This window comes from Diadema setosum, chromosome 1 (genome assembly GCF_964275005.1).
Source record: "Diadema setosum chromosome 1, eeDiaSeto1, whole genome shotgun sequence".
Classification (NCBI taxonomy): Eukaryota; Metazoa; Echinodermata; class Echinoidea; order Diadematoida; family Diadematidae; genus Diadema; species Diadema setosum.
The window spans coordinates 22,797,752-22,815,108 of NC_092685.1; the positions used below are offsets into that span (position 1 = coordinate 22,797,752).

General features: G+C 37.9%; 1 protein-coding gene across 1 annotated transcript; it reads left to right on the forward strand.

Annotated features, from left to right (window-relative positions):
• Positions 1-223: 223 nt before the first annotated feature.
• On the forward strand, positions 224-12,123 carry LOC140228457 (glia maturation factor beta-like). The gene is made up of 6 exons (XM_072308675.1): positions 224-402; positions 3,371-3,467; positions 3,891-3,940; positions 6,486-6,618; positions 7,661-7,734; positions 8,710-12,123. The coding sequence occupies exons 1-6, from the start codon at positions 400-402 to the stop codon at positions 8,779-8,781; spliced, it is 429 nt and encodes a 142-aa protein (XP_072164776.1). The 5' UTR covers positions 224-399; the 3' UTR covers positions 8,782-12,123.
• The last annotated feature ends 5,234 nt before the right edge of the window (positions 12,124-17,357 follow it).

The following is a 17,357-nucleotide window of genomic DNA, read 5'->3' on the forward strand; positions in this document are numbered from 1 at the left end:
ATTTATAAGGCCAGCTCTATTAGGCTGTCCTACAGGCCTCCGTGCAACCAGCTTGTGGCTCGCTCTAAACTGTTTTTAGAGAATAATAGATATCAGTCTGAAAGTTAGGCTATACATGCTCCTTGTGCTTGCGTGAAGTTGGTCGGGAGCTGAGGGTCCTGCATTTCCGGGGTGCATGCTCATTGTACACACACAACATAACAGTGGGCGTCGCAGGCGTGGTGTGTCTGTCTATGCATGGTTGTCGGCGACTACGAATGTTCCAATCATCTGAGCTGAGCAGATTACCTTCTCTGCCCTCTCTAAGACAACAGTTGATTGGCGCGGAATCAACCAAAGACTCGATAGAAGACTTGAAATCAGCACAGGAGTCACGGAAACGTGTAAAATTTTTAAATCATGGTAAGCCATAAGTAACCGAAGGCAAAAGCCGGTCTCTGAAATAGTTGTATGTTAGTAGATGGTGTAGAGACTCTTATTTGGTAGTGTACAGGGCGTATCAAAAAAAGGTAATCCAACTTTGGAGGGCTACTATTTCATACTTGTCGGCTATGGAGAGCACATATGTTGGTTGTGAGGAAAGAAAAACTCTTCCTCTTTCCATTGGTACCTAATTATGTTGACAAATGAGCACATGAACTTTAAAGACAACAATGACAAATTGCACTTTTTCCAAGTTATAGCTAGCGTGTTATTGTGAAGGAACAATTGAATTATGCATGTCTCACTGCTGAGAGTGCTAGCCCGACACACCGGGCCTCGGCATCAAAGTGGAGAACCACGACACAACTACAAAACTTATAACAATTTATACATTAGTGATTACTTACAGATCTAGACATTTGTACATTTCCATACTCGCGTAAAGTGCATGCTTATTGCAGAAGTTACATTTAAGTCCATAGAGAGCCCTCATAATAAGTCCATTGAACAAACAAATGGCACTTTCTATAGCACAATCCCCGGCCGTCGGGGTTCATCATTGCAGAATTCAAAATGGCGCACTGACCACCACTCAGCAAAATTAATGCAAATTATGCGTGCGTGTGTGTGGCTGGAAGCAGTGCCGTACAGAGTCAACAGCACTGGCTGGAAGTGCAGCAATCTATATCTAGTGCGTGCGTGCACTCTTTGATTGGTAGCAGCAGGCACGGTCCGATCGTGTGAACTCCCAATTATCAGATATACCGTTTGCACATTCTGCATATAATCTTCATTTTTGGTCAGTTGTGAAATGTGTATGTCAATATCGATAACATACTGTAGTATCATTAATGAAGATAACATTTAATGAGTTTGAGGTGACAAAAAAATTATGTCAAGTATCAAAACTCAAAGCGATCATAAAGTGATATTTGAGCTCTCTTTGTGTTGTGGGTCGTGCCGGTACAGCCCTGTCACTATTTATACAGCGACTGGGCTGTGTATATAGTTTAATAGTCTCACTGCATGGATTAGCCCAACCAGACGCCGTGCGAAGCTTTTTTTTTACAGCGGCTGGGCTGCCAGCTGAGCATGGATGAGAACTGTCAATGAAACTGAAAGTGGCCAAATAGGCTAGTCTGTCCGAATGCAGGTTTGTGCATGTTCAGGGTTTCTCAGACATTTTGTGGTTCATAACCTTCACTGCCTGTCTTGTAACTTATCCCTCCAACAGAGGCCAACCCAAACAGTCCATTTTTCTCTGTTCGTATTCAACACGTAGCTCGCAAAATGGCAAACCATGTCTTGAATATCATGAGTTCATATGAAGAATTAAAATGGATAATGCAGGTTTAGCCTTTACAGGAAGGACCAAGTTATCGACAATGTAGCCATGCTGAAGGTTATGAACCATATAAGGTCAGGAAGAATAAACACGAACCTGCAGTCAGGCAAGTTGGATTGATGATTTGACCACTTTCATCAGTGGCGGATCCAGAGGGGGGCGCAGCCGGTGCACACGCCCTCTTTATTTTTCGTTAAAACAAAAGAAATAAAAAGAAAAAAAAATGAAATGAAACCTGGAAGTGGCACCAGAAATATTAGTTGCGCCCCCCTTTACAGAATTCCTTGATCCGCCCCTGTTCATTGACAGATCTCATCCATGCAGTGAGACATGCATTGCTCCTTCACAATAACATTCAACATGGAAAGTTGGAAAAAGTGCAATTTTGTCATTGTTGTCTTTTCATGTGCTCAGTCATGCATGATATTTGTCCACAAGTAAGTATCAATCACTGAATGGAAAGAGTCTGAAGAGTTCCTCTTTCTTCACAACCAACACTGTGCTCTTCATAGCTGATAATAATGAAAATGGTAGCCCTCCAAAGTTGGTTTACCTCTTTTCTTTTCTTTTTTTTTCTTTTTTGATACGCACTGTATACAATGTAGTCTAGTGGGTCATTCAGGATTATGATTTGAGACCGTACCACTCTGTTTTCATGATTTTGTGACTGAGTCTGAGAGTGAAAAGGTATCAATCAGCTGAACTTTTCTAACAATATTTGATGATGATACAGGCAAATCTGTGTAGTCAGTGCATACTGTATGTTAACAGCATATCTTCTTGTTGCTATCTTGTATGCTACATATGCTAGAATGATACTTACATGTACAATGCACTAGTTCAGCCCCATAGTTTTTGTTGAATCTCAAATATCTGACTGAGGGATCCCATAACAATGAGATCATCATAACACTAATTAACAGTTTTGTTTTATTTATGTTTTCTTAAAGGAATCTGTGATAGATTTAGTTTGACTGATGGAACACCATATTTGTCATTGATGATGGGTATATAGTGTCAGTGTATGACATAGTGTACCGGTACAGACCAGGCTACTGCCTTAGTGCCAACAGAAAAATACATGAATTGGTTGATGAAGTATGTGCGAAACCTTTTGTTTGTTTGTTTGTTTGTTTGTTTGTTTGTTTGTTTGTTTGTTTATTTTGTAACACAAGGCACTGGGAATTCAAAAAGCACAATGTAGTTTAATTTCCATATTTCATTATTATGCAATAAAATATCAAAGGGTAACCAGTAAAGTTGATTAAATACTGGTAGCAAGTGGCTTATTCAGGGAATATTTTTTCCTGGCATTGCATAACAATTTGCAGTGCATTTTTGCATACATGTATACCACTGCTACACAAACTACAATGTATCTATTGTGTAGCAGTTTTCTTCCATCGAAATGCATCTAGGATACCATTTGAAATATTGTTCATTAGCTGAAATTACAAATCAAACTTGAGTTGGAAAACTACAGTGTATTCCTTGTTATTACACATGTATATTGGAACATGCTGTCAAGATCTCTAAAATAACCTAGGGTCTAGACCTACAGTGTACAATGTATGTCTAATTTTGCTCCATTTTCCCTTACAGTCGAGCGAGATGAAAATATGTGAGTTGGACCAGTCCGTGAAAGATATTGCAAAGAAGTTTCGTTTCAGGAAGGAGAAAAACAATGCAGCAGTCGTGTGTAAGTTTCTTGATGGATTCACAAAATCTACCACATTTTTATGAGCTGTGTTTTTATTTTCCTAACAGTGTAATACATGTACTCAACATATCAGCTATAAAAAAAAAAAAATACCATGATGCAGTGGACATATGATGAACAGTCTATTCTAACAAACACTTTTAAAAAAATGAATGAATCAATGAATGGGGAATAATTAAAGGAAATAGACCAAATCATGTCCTTGCATGAACCTGGCATTTGTATACTTGTGTCTCTTTTTGTTTAATGTCAACTCAAACTAGTCTAAAAAGAAATACAATTTGTATATACAATGTACATGTTTTCCAGTTTTTCTGTCATATTTTTACAATTTCGCACTGAGATTTATGATGCATTATTTGCTTGCAATTTCTTTTCCATTTCTTTGCTTTTGTCCAACAGTTAAGATCGACGCGGCCAAGCTCTTGATTGTTATTGATGAGGAGTATGAGGTAATGCAGACTGTGCTTGTGTTTTTTGCTTTGTTGCACATGCCTGCCACCTATAATACAGTGTACCATAATGCATTGAAATTGTTAGAAGCACATGGAGGGCGCCACTACCTTGGTATTTTGCTAGGTTTTCTCACCAAACACTTTTTGGCAAGGTGTATTTCTCGTCCAGGCATCATTATGCTCTTAGCACCATTCAGTATCAACATTGCTACCTCCCGCCAAGGAGGTAGTGTTTTCTTTTGCATTGGTTTGTTTGTTTGTGTGTATGCAAAATAACTCAGAAAGTTGTGATCAGATTTGAATGAAACTTGCAGGAAAAGTTGATAATGACACAAGGAACAGGTGATTAAATTTGTTACATTTTTTCTTTGATTTTTGAAGGATTTTTGATACTACATAAATGGCAGTTAGGGTCAATGAACTTGGGAGTTGAAGTTAGCTGCGCATAAATTAGGTTTGCATATATATGCGCTCTAAAGGGTGTGCTCTGCTTGGGCGAGGTGCTGGGCAGCTGAAAGATATCTCAGTTGAATGCAGTCTGATAATTCATTTAGAAACTAGAAAAGCACTCTGAGAGCGCAGACCTCCGCCAAGCAGCTACTTTCCACCGATGATCTTGCTCTTCCCAAAGAGATTTTTCTCCTCTCCACCACTGGGGAAAAGTTCTTTGGGCTCTTCCATAGAGATCAGTGATTTCCACCCATAGGTATACATACACGTACATGCTGAAAATCGCCCTATTTCCCAATATAGAAGCCTTTGTTACGTCATGTAAACCCTCAGCTGCGCAGCACGCCTCGCCCTAGCAGAAACTAGAGCACCCACTTTAGTGCGCGTTTGAAAACCTCAAAATGCGAAGCTTGAACTCCAAAGTTCATTGACCCTACCTATCAAAATATAAAAAATCCTTCATAAATTAAAAAAAAAAAAATTATCGGATCACTACCAAAATGTAATCGTTTGTTACTTGTGTCATTTTCAAGCGTTCCTGTAAGTTTAATCCAGGCCCTTCCCCTTCCCCTAACCCTAACCCTAGTCCTAATCTTGAACCTAATCCTAACCCTAACCCAAATTCTAACCCTTAACCTTACCCTAGGGAATGAGGGGGGGGGGGAGGGGGAGTGCCCTGATATGCCATGTACAACAATGAATTCAGATTTTTACCACAGGCGTATGTCACACATGCAGTGAAGTAAATTGTGCATTATGATGGGGGGGGGGGGTGGTTGGAGGATGTGCTGCTGAAGTTGTTATCAGATTGATTTATGACATTTAATGAAGGAGGGTAAGTGACAAAGGAATGACAGTTAGTGAAAGTTTGAGCTGTCATGCTCAGATGTCATAACGTGTACCCATTACTTGCAAAGTGTTTAGCAGTCATGTCTGTCTTTTGATTTAGTTTGTTCTTGTTGTTCCCCATTGTTTCTAAGTCATCGAATCAAATGCAATGAATTTTGTCTTATACCAGTACTTACAATTAAATAGTCATTGGGTATTCTCAATGTGTGGTCTGTTGATCCTCTTCCCTACATTTACTGCATAGCTGCACTCAGAATGCTAGATTTCAGACCTTTCCTTTGTTCTTCCCTAGTAACTTCAATGTCATACATCTGTTTACCAGTTCAGTAATTTTCTTGCAAGGTCATGGACCAAAGAGAGATGCATGAAACAGTGAAGAGGGAATCTGACTTTCTTGGTACATGTTACATCCATCATGCAATGTCTAATGAGAGTATAGTGTACCCCAAAGATAGTAGAGTAGAGGAAGATAGGAAGGCGTGTGATAATAATGGAAACAAAACAAAATGGCTACCCTACATGACGATACAAAAGAGAGCTAAGTACGTAAACTCAGTACACCTAGAAACATCATTCATTTCCAAAGGTAGTGGTATTTTCATTATCTTAAAAAGATTTGAAAATTATAGTCATAGCTTTTTTGCGATTAAGGGGATTATTTTGAAGAACTAGATTTTAAAGTAATAAGGATTATTTCGTGGAGGTAAAAATTTGGCAACAACATGATCTAAAAACAGTCAAAGACACTTGATAAACAACAACAACAACTTCAAAGACAGCGCGTCTCAGGTGATGTTCCCAATACACTCGAGGACAGCTCGCTGTCCATTCGTTTTGTACAGGATTAGCACGCACTTTCCTGTCTTTTCAGTTAAGCGTCTTTGGTGTACACGTAGCAGTGTATGCACCGGCGATAGTTTAACTCACAGATAGGCAAGATGGACTGTATTGTTGCCAAATATCGCATCATTAGATTAATTTGTACTGACACATATGGCAGGGCCCAGTTGTAACTACAATACATCTTTAACCACCACAACAGCAGCTATTCAAAACAGCAGGGAAGATTTCAAGATGTTATAATGGTGTCTGCAATAAGTTAATTTATTATAACATCCAGTCTCTTATCCAGTTGTGATGTTAGCACTGAATTCTAAGGTGTGGATTTGTTTGTTTGGTAACTCATTATGTGTACAATGTCAAAGAGTTCAATGCTCTGCCATTATGTGTTGTCATTATATAGGATATGACGCCCGACGAACTGCAGGAAGAACTTCCAGGTCACCAGCCGAGATACGTATTGTACAGCTATGTACTAAAGCATGACGATGGCAGGATATCCTACCCACTCTGCCTCATTCGCATCATGCCACAAGGTGAGGAGAACTCTCTTGCATGTGATTTGATGCAGATTTGATTAAACATTTTGTGCATGCTGAAATGAATGCACAACATTTCAAAATCATTGTTTGCACAGGAAGTTGCACGCAAACAATGATAGAATGACATCATTAGCCTACATGAAGATGAACAATTAACCTGTTAAACAAAAAACAAAACAAAACAAAACAAAACAGGAGGATTCTCAATTTAGCACTAAACTGAAATTCCCAACCATGTTCACATTGAATTTCATAGATATGATATAATCAGACATTCAGAATGGTGGAAGTTGTGTAAAAATCAAGCCAAATCCGAGATAGTTACTATTGACAATTTTTAGTTTCATACGTTTTCACAAGTGGTGATACACATGCAAATCAGAGGACTGAAGTTATATTTCATGAAATTTGTCAAACGTTTGACACTGTACAACTTTTTAAGGGAATTTTAGGATTGATTGCAACCAAAGAATTATTGTCGTGCTTGTCTGAGGTTTCTCCAGTCATCAAAATTGACTTGAATGCGGAGCTGTGTTTCATTTATTTATTACCTTTACCAGGGAAAGTATGTTTTCGCTGGCATTGGTTTGTCTGTTTCTCTGTCTGTCTGTCTGTCTGTCTGGTTGTAAAATAAGTCAGAAAGTTATGAACGGATTTGGATGAAACTTACTGGAAAAGTTAATAATGATAAAAGGAACAGATGATTGCATTTTGGTAGTGATCCGGAAATTTGTTAGAATTTTTTATGGATTTTTGTTAATATTTTGGCAAATAGGGTTAATGAACTTGGTAGTTCAAGCTGCGCATACTTGCGGTTTGCATACGCATACTGGGGCGCTTACTCTGCTCAAGGTGCACACCGCGCAGCTGTCCAGGAGGTTGATGAGGTAATCACAAGGCTCCTTTATCATTGGAAAATGGGATGAAATTTCAAGTGCTTTCTAGTTTGAAAAGTAAAAAGAATGATCCTGTATTTTTATGATTATAGTTTCTGTTTTTTCACATCTTCCTCTAATGGTTTCTGGTCTTTTCCCAGGATGCAAACCTGAGATGGCTATGATGTACAGTGGAAGTGCAAACCTATTGGTCCAGGAAACGGAAGTGACAAAGGTACGTTTGTATGTGTAATTGTCTAGCAGAACATCCCCAGATCAACTAAAATTAGAAAATGACAAAATCTTATTGAGACAAACCTGTAAAAACATTGCACAAGTTCTTCCAGAAAGAACCTCAAACTTAATATCTAAATTCCTCTAATTTAAAGGTGGTATAGAAAAAAAAATAGATATTGACATAAATTCCCTGTTTTGTAAGTAAACTTTTATTCAATTTTCAGTTGCCTGCATTGTTTAGCACCTGCATTACAAGAATGGCATGTATCTTCTTCTGTGAGCAACAAGATGATGAAGAAAAAGTCAGTGTAAATTGGAATAAAAGAGGAGCATTCAATTATTTTATTTTGAAACCTAACTTAGTGTGAATTTGGAGTCAAAATGCCACAAGATGAAAGTTATTGTTGTAGGGCAATTGACTGCTAGGAATAACATAAAATGCAGTTTTGGTTGGTGTTGGGTTTTTGTTTAGATGAATGTGCTGATGTTATGTACATATATGTACATGTCGTTAGTGCATGATATGTTTTTCTTGTGTGGTAAACAATATATTATGTTAATATACAGGGCTCAACATCTCACCAGAAATAGATGAAGGGCCAGCAAAAGAAAAAAATTAGTGTCAAGCCCTGATATATCATGTGTATATATATCATCAGTTGAGAACCAGGAGGGCGTTATTGCATTTTTTATTTTTTATTATTATTATTTATTTATTTATTTATTTTTTTTTTTTGGGGGGGGTATTGAGTTATTGTTGTCACGTTGTCAAGCTTGATATCCTTTACATCATGGTGTTGATTTTAAATTATTTTTCTTTTAAGTGCAATGTTTAAAATCAAACCATAAATGTGCTATTTTACCCAATATTTGGAACAATGCTTATAAATCTACCTACTTTTGAATAAATTCACTTTTTATTTCATGAAAACATATATATTTGCACTATGTGCATTGTTTCCCATCCACCTAGGTGATGGAACTGCGAGACAAGGAGGATTTCACAGAAGAATGGCTGAAGGGGAAGCTGGCCTTTTTCCGTTAGATTGAGCCACCTATGGACATTCCTCGATCCCTCCTCCTCTGACGAAAGAAGTGCGATTGTAATCCAGAGCCACGGGAAAGCCGATCTGAAGAACACCGTGTGGCACATCCACTCGCACAGGAGCTCTGGCTTTGCAGATGCTTCACAATTCTGTAATTTAATACCGAGGTGTGACGGCTGTGACCACATGCAGATGTGCAGCAACCGGTTATTTGAATCACTGAATATGCCCAACAGCACCGGAGGATGCTCTCACGTATCTTGATTTTATGTACTTTTACTGAGATCTAAACCGGAGGGGTTTAGTGTTTTACTTTTTTCTTTGGGGATTGTCACGACTTGGTGATGGCCTTCACCCCACATCACTTTTGTCAGGGGTATTACAATTCCATGTCAGTGTCTACCTCTACCTATATGAGTGCTGTCATTGATCAATAGGTTTTTTTGTTTTTTTTTTACACTGTGACAGCTATGTTTTTCATCAGTACGGTCAGTAATTTCCATAACTACAGACCATAGCTGTGATATTTTGGTCTTGATCACCAAATATCAAGCACGTCACATGCCATTTTTTGTTTGACGAGTGTAGAAATGCAAGTTATTTTGCATGTTACTACAAGAATTTTCTCCTTACATAGATCGTACCACTTCAGTTAAAGTTCCTTACATGTCCTCTTGGGCAGTGGTCGATTGTTATGGCCATTATGCCCCCAATGGGTCATTCATGACCACATTTTCCAGTTTCTCATATTTTTTCTTCTTCCTCAAGACTTACTAAAGGACTATAGATGATTTAATATACTGGTTGATTGGAGTTGTAATTTCTGTTCCCATAACAATGTGCTGACCTGTGGTCCTTAATTTATCTATGGGTTGCTTGTGTTTGGTCTGATTTTTGTTGCAATTTTTAACAAGTTCCCAACAGCTTTACATATTTTGCTTCTAAAGACCAATTCAGACCATAATAGCAGTCCATAATTGTAATTGTCATATAAAATGAACTTCCCATGGTACTTCATGGGCTAGTATAGGGCAACCAACAGATTCCTAGAAATAAAGTTAAACTACCTACATGTATGTCACAAAGATGCACATGAAGCTGTACAATTTCTGTATGGTGTACTAGTTTGCCAAACTTTGACATTGACTTTGGCTAACCTTGTTCCACTAGATATAGACAAATTAAGTTGTTATTTATCATACACCCCGTTGGCATGACATGGAAATTGTCCAAAGACCTCCTCTGACAAAATCAATTTTTGTCCTTTCCTGCTTGTATCTAAAAAGTCTAACTACGATTTTCTTTTTCATTGGTACTATGTACATGTACCAACAGTTTGAAGCACAACTTAAGTTATTTGTTATGTACCTTTATTGAAACAGTGCAATTGCCATGACAGAATAGTTTAGATTGCTGTGATATTGCTATTACTTGTCAAACCTGTGTTACTCACGTTTAATGAGTGAATCTTTCTAGTAGCTGGTCAACAATGCAGTTTGCCCGCTTGTTGAGAAGGCTTTACAGTTTTTGGTTATCATTAGTGAATTGATTTTTAATCGTTCCATAGCAGAAAAAAAAAAAAAAAAAGGAAGAAGAAGAAAGGATACACATACACATTCTGTGTATATATACACTGTAGATATAAAAATCTACATGCATACAATATACATTTTTTACAATATACATTTTTATTGAGGAAGTTATTCAGTTTATTAAGTTGTTTGTTTTGTTTGTTTGATTTTTTATAGTGTGTAGGGAGTATAAGTTTCTTGTAAGTGCAAAGTATATGCAGGTTCCGAAATGGCAGCCACAAAGTAAGGAGATAAAGTACAATGTACTTTTATTGAGAGAACTGGAATGCATTCTTTAGGCACAGTGCCAAAGGAAGAAAATGTGGAGTTATTTGTATAAGAATATTAATCAAGAATTTTGTCCATATAGATATTACAGGAGCAACATACAGTATATGTTATAGACAGTTTGACTTTGCCATAACCTTTGTGTAAACACAAGTCTCAGATGTTTTGGGCATAATCTTTCCATAATGTAGAAATCCATAACCAGTCATATTGTTGTACAGTATACTATATGTGGTGTGCTGAAAATACACCTGCTTTATTTATTTTTTTCATAGTTGTCAGTCTCACAAGTTTATCTACAGTGCAAACTTGTGGTATATACTTCAATACAATGTACTTAGAATTCTAGATATCAAATTACAAAGACAAAGTTTGGAGGCAGGTGTGTCAGTGATTTAAACATATCAACACCCAAGTGGCTCTATGTTTTGGCCTCAGGATATGATGTGGGCACAATAGGAATGATTTACTGAATTAACTAGTGGTGAGAAGGTTGTTCTTGCCGAACGTAATAACACTTGAATTTTCTTCTTCCTTTAATCCCATCAAATATAAAATAATTAAGATTTGTTGCAGAGTCATCTGTTCAATATGCTGCACCACTGACATACAGCCAAACAAAGTCAGGTTTAGATCTCAACAAATCATGTGCAATTGAATTTGTCAATCTCTCCATCTTCAATGTATATTCTTGAAAGTTGGTGGCATAGTGCTAATGAAATACTGTACCAGAGTCAAGGAATTCTCCTGAGCCTAGCATCTGTACACTGTAAATACATGTACAGTCAACTTTGCCTAAGTCAAATCTATTTGGACTGAAAAAATAGCTGCGACTTGGAGAAAATTTGACTTATGAGGAATTAAAATCAATAGAATATAAAGAGAAGAGGACTTGAAAAGACCTTCGACTTGGACAATTCCTTGACTTATGCAAGGTCAACTTAAATAAGGTTGACTCTATAATGGTTTTAGACTAATATCCTGTTTTAAGACAAGCTGTGTCAGTGTCCCTATTTCCTTTTATAGAGAAGTTGATTTTATTCTATTTTTTTAACATCTCCAACAACTTTGCTCTAAAGAGGAAATCAATCCCCATCGACATAATAGATCTGTTTAGTTTTGAGAAGCAAACTTGCATCTCAGCTACCCCACTGTTTTCACAATGTGCATTTTTTTTTAAGGATTCAAACAAAAAACAAATGTTACATGAAAAAAAAAAAAAATCAATGATGTGTCATTCTTCTGTAAGTATAATTAAGATCAATACATTTGTATTAATCAATCTCGTAATGAAAGCTGTTCATTGCACACTTGTTATCTCAGAAATATTCACTATTAACCCTTTTCACCTAAAGCGCATTCATCATATGCAAGTTAGAGGGGGGGGGGAAGGCATATGTACTAAAAATGTGCATTCTGAAAATTTAAAAGAGAGATTGATTTCCAAATTGTTAACACCTATGGAAATTAGAATGATCATTATGCCGGGGGTGGGGGGGGGGGGGGCATTCCATTAAGCATTCGGCCAGACAGATTTGCCTGACAAATTTTCCCTCGGCCAATCAGATGCAAGGATTTTAGTTTCATATAACAGTTGGTCAGGAAAAAAAAAAATCTGACAAATGCTTCATGAAATGCCCCCACTGGAGTGAGTAATCAGGTGGGGGAAACATTTCGTACAAGTGCATTGTTCACCTTGCTTAGTTAATGAAGACAGGAAAACAAATATTGTAATGTGGATTATTTTAATAAACATGTACAAGGTACTGTCATTTTCTCAGCTCAGTTTTTTCTTTCACAAAATTTTCTTACCCTGAGTCTTCCTTTCATTGATGGTCCACTAGAATATTTCATCATGGACTGTAGATATCTGTAGAGAAACTAATGTAAAATCATGTAAATATTGATTTTATATGAACTTCTGTACATGTAATAAATGAACACTGATTATAAATATAAATGTACTCTTATCCTGTGTAATTTGTCACAGAATGAGTTGTCGTGTCCGTGGTTGCTTTGCATGATTGATATTTAGCTAAGTTTGATGACTATCTGAGAAAATTGATTTCTACAAAGTGCCCCTTGTTTATAGACATTTCAAATGAGCACCATCATGTCGCTGCTGAGCACATCTCTTACTTTACAAGTAGGAACTAATCCCGATGACTTGTGACTAGAGTGTTCTGTAATGCTGATGAGGTAGCTCATGTTTTACCAGCATTGATATTTGATAGAAGAAATACATGACTGAGCCTGTGTCCATTGGAGAGACGTTGGATTTATTGTCTACCTTACTATGTGATGCATTGTACATGTACTGCCCTAGTAAATAAAAGATACACATACATGTACTGCACCATATGTTCAGAAACATGCAGACCTTACAATGTGATAATGCCCTAGATTGAAATATACACATACATGTACTAATGTACCACACAATATAATCACAAGAATGTACAGTTGAACCTCTATTATCCGGCCTCCCTTTATCCGGATCTCTCTATTATACGGACGCAATCTCGCCGTGATTTTTTTTTTTTTTTTTTAATAATTACGGGAGGAAAGGGGGATTTCCAACTCCTTGAGAACTCCTACACAAACACACATGAATTACATATTACTTCCAACATGATTAACATACATTACATCAAATTTCCTTCCATATTGCTTACCCTCAGACATTTTAACATCCCCAAACATCCCCAAATGTAACAATGAAAAGGTTGCAGTATACACATTACTACATGTGGTACTACAATGGGCTACATCAGTACATGTGTATGTACATGTATATGTATATGTATAAAGCATTGAGTCTCCCGTATCCGGCCAAATCCCTTATCCGGATGAGCCCCGGTCCCGACTTGTCCGGATACGAGAGGTTCAACTGTATCTTATACTTACAAACAATGACTCTCACAGTTGGAGAGCGGTTTCAGTTGCCTTCACCTCGTTTGTTAGACCAACAATCTCAATCAAAATATAAACAAGAACCCCTGGCATCATGTTCAAATCTTTTTTCTTTCTTTTTTTTTTATTTGTTAGCATGGCCTCCATTCCATTAAACAGTGAAGAACTACAGCAACATGTATTGTTTGCAGTCTGTGAGACCCAAGTGTGAAACATATCTGTCAGCTGCAAGAATATAGCAAGTATGGTGAATGTAGTTTCTTCAACTTGTAATATATGAATAAAGGCTATACAAGGCCTATGGAAGAGAGAGAGAGAGAGAGAATTACTGTAGAAGAAAAATCTTGCAGTCAAACATTATTGCAGCATAAAATTCTGATGTCAATCCTCTGCATATGATTAAACAGATCATGTTCATTCTGATTTCCTTTTTATTCTGTATATCATTCATAAGTAGATTACAATATTAGTAAAACTTTCTGTTTGGGGTCTAGGTGAGAGACTCATTTGCAGCCTAATTCTATCTTATGATATACGTCCATAATATCTTCTTCATTCATTTATCAACTAACATGTGTAATGCTTGCATCACACAATAATATTGATTAGATAATGGGAATGCAGAGAAGCTAGGGGACACTGATTGCATAAACACTCTAATCTCTTTTGTTGTACATGAGACACGTGACATTAGAGATATAGCACAAACTTGACACGTTGACCCTTTCATTGGCATGGGACTGATTTACATCCTGGTATCGCTTCCAGGGAGCTGCGATTGAGATACAACAGTTTACAAATAAGTAAGTAACAAGTGAACAAAACAAGTAGTATATTCGACAGCAAAATATTTTTCTCTTGTTAAAGTGTAGGGCATATTGTGTATATATTTGTATTTGCTTCTTGGAAGATATATATATATATATATATATATATATATATATATATATATATATATATGATTTTTCTGATTCTGTTTGTTCTCAACGTTTATGCAATGTTCAGTGCCCTGAACAGTTTGAAAAACGATGCTTATGCGGTATTTTCCCATTCGGTAAAGATTAACTGTAACAACTTTACAATACTGTCAGTAAAAAAAAAAAAAAAAAAAAAAAAAAAAAAAAAAAAAAAAAACACTTTCACACAACTGCTCAGTTCCGCTCAGTTCTTTGGTCGCTTTGTTTAGTGCGGCGGCCGTAAGAGGCGCTATACATCTGAAGTCAGAAGGCTCTGTGTGTGGGTAGAGTTCTGTGTAGCAAGCTCCAGCTGATCGTGCGCGCGCAAAATAATGTCCTCCGCGCTATTCCGGTGCCGCGCCGATCGTATGGGTGTTGCTGTTCCTCTCTGCGGTAACCGCTCGCTGTGCTATGCTATTGAGCTGGTGCGTGCGAAAAACAAGCTGTGTAGGAGAGGATCGTACTGTGTACCCGCGAAAATATGAACTGTGCATTGGGTATTTTGCATTGTGTGTGGCCTTCGACCCTTTTGCTGTATTCCATTGTCATGATTGTGATTCAAATTCAAGTTAAGCTATCTACACCACTAGAAATCTAGCTGTTATTGTGTTCTAACGTTAATTATCTACTTAGCATGCATACAATCCATGATACAATGATGTACACCTAGCTAGCTGCCCGCCAGAAGTGCAGTGGTCCCAACGTCAACCAAGTCTTCTTTACCAAGCTGAAGCAACGGTAAATGTCGTTATAGATTGTCACGTTTGGATTGTGATTACGTTACATCCTTGAGTCGGACATTGATTCCTAGCTGCAGTCAGCAAAACCCGACATGCTGGGAGTCGAAGCAACCCCTCACATAATGGTGAGTAACGACGGTCATAGATCTTAATCTTCTTCTAACGTTGACTTCTCCAAAGTCGAAGATACTCGGCAGGGTCCATAAGTCAGGATGTAGGGCCTAGACTCTAGTGCTAAGGTCGTCAGTAAGGAATTGAACTTAGGTGCTCATTTGCACTTGCCACTAACACTAAACTGTTAGAGGTCCCATTAAATGCAGGGCTAACTGCGACAGCAGCCGCCACTCGAAGTGTGCGCGCCTTGCGGCGCGGTCTCCGGGGCTAATGCAGGGCATGCTTGTTGGTGCATTAAAAAAATGTGGTGTGAGTAAAAATTCAGTTCCTCAGTCTAGATGCCAAGTGGAAGCGCTCCATTGAAGGCCTCCAATGAAGTGGTTTAACAAGTTGAATAAAGGGCGTTTTTAAGAAGCCCATTCCAAGCAGTTACTGTGCGCGGAAAAAATGAGTTCCGATAGAGTTGGGTCGCGGTGGGAATCGCCAGCATCTTGTTTGGATGGTACATAATGTACTGTCGTGTGTTGCTAACAATCACATGGGTGATATGTAACGGTTAGTGCTGTGCATTGATGGCTGCCATGTTGTGCTCAATTTTGTACATGAGGAAGAGACTAGCAGCATTTCTTCTCCTCTCCAGACTTTCCCATGATTTAAGCTGTTCAATCATGGCAGAGTCACTGTCTGGACGGTGATACCTCTGGAGGGTGAATCTTGCTGCTCGCCTTTGGATGGCTTCTATTTGAGAAATGTGTTTGTTTGTCATGTTTCGTGTTTGTATGTGTATGTGGGTTCCAGACTGAGCTGCATGTATTCTAGGCGTGGTCTCACAAGGGAAAAGAAGGCTTGTTGGCGGATCCTTTACGAGGTCTTTCGTAGGTTTCTGCTGACTAGTCCTAGCATCCGATTGGCCCGGGATGTGATGTTGTTGGTGTGACTTTGCCAGGATAGGTTGGATGAAAAAGTTAGCCCTAACTACGTTAGATACCGGAGATCTGGGAAGTGGTACAGATGCAAGGGGAGTGTCTCCCAGGGTGTATGCATTTCTGATGGCTTTATGACGAAGGGAGAATGTGATATGATTTTATTGATAACATTTCTCAGTGTTGAATTTCATCTGCCATGTATCAGCCCATGTGTACAGCCGGTTAATATTTAACTGTTAGAATCTATTCTAGTTCTAGAACCACATCTAACATTAGATTTCATGAAGAGTCAAAGAAGGGCTAGGTAAGACTCTTATGAGCTGATAATTTTGTGTTTATTAACAATAACAACACTACAGTTTAGTCTTGATGATGAATAAATAATCACAATTTAAACAAGGATTCTTTCAAAACTGCAACCATCCATACACACAACTGGTCACAAGACCTAGATTCTACATCCAACCCTCCAATATATGAATATGGCTCCATATAGATCTACATCCAAGACTCAAGAGAGCAAAGCAACTAATAATATTCCCCCATAGAGATAGTTCCTAAGCTTCTCTCCATGCATGCTACCAACATCTATCGATCAGCGCACCCCTTGTCCGGTTGGCCCAGCTACCAATGCCTACAAAGGGGTGTTGGACAGTAACAAAGAAGAATTTCTAATGCAACTGTCGAATAGAGCCTAGCTCTAGTAATTGTAACATTAGGCCTAGCTTTCTTGTATTTAAGTATCTTCTTTCTAGTTTTATCTATGCATGGCAACATGCATAATTCTTTTATAGTAGGCCTACCAGTATAGGCCTACGAGTTTTAGTTACCTCAATGAGTCAATCGAGAACTATCACTTGTTACTCCAGAGTTGCTGTCACACGTGATTCTATTTCTGTTTGATTTGAGACAATGTTTTGCAAAAAGACGTCCTTAGGTTTGGATGAACATCCCTCACCTATCAGGAGAGTTTATTAAATTGTTTAGAAAAGCACCTATACTGCTATAGATCTGGACACTTACCTCTGATTTCACATTTGTCTATGTCCCTTTGCTATCTTATCCTA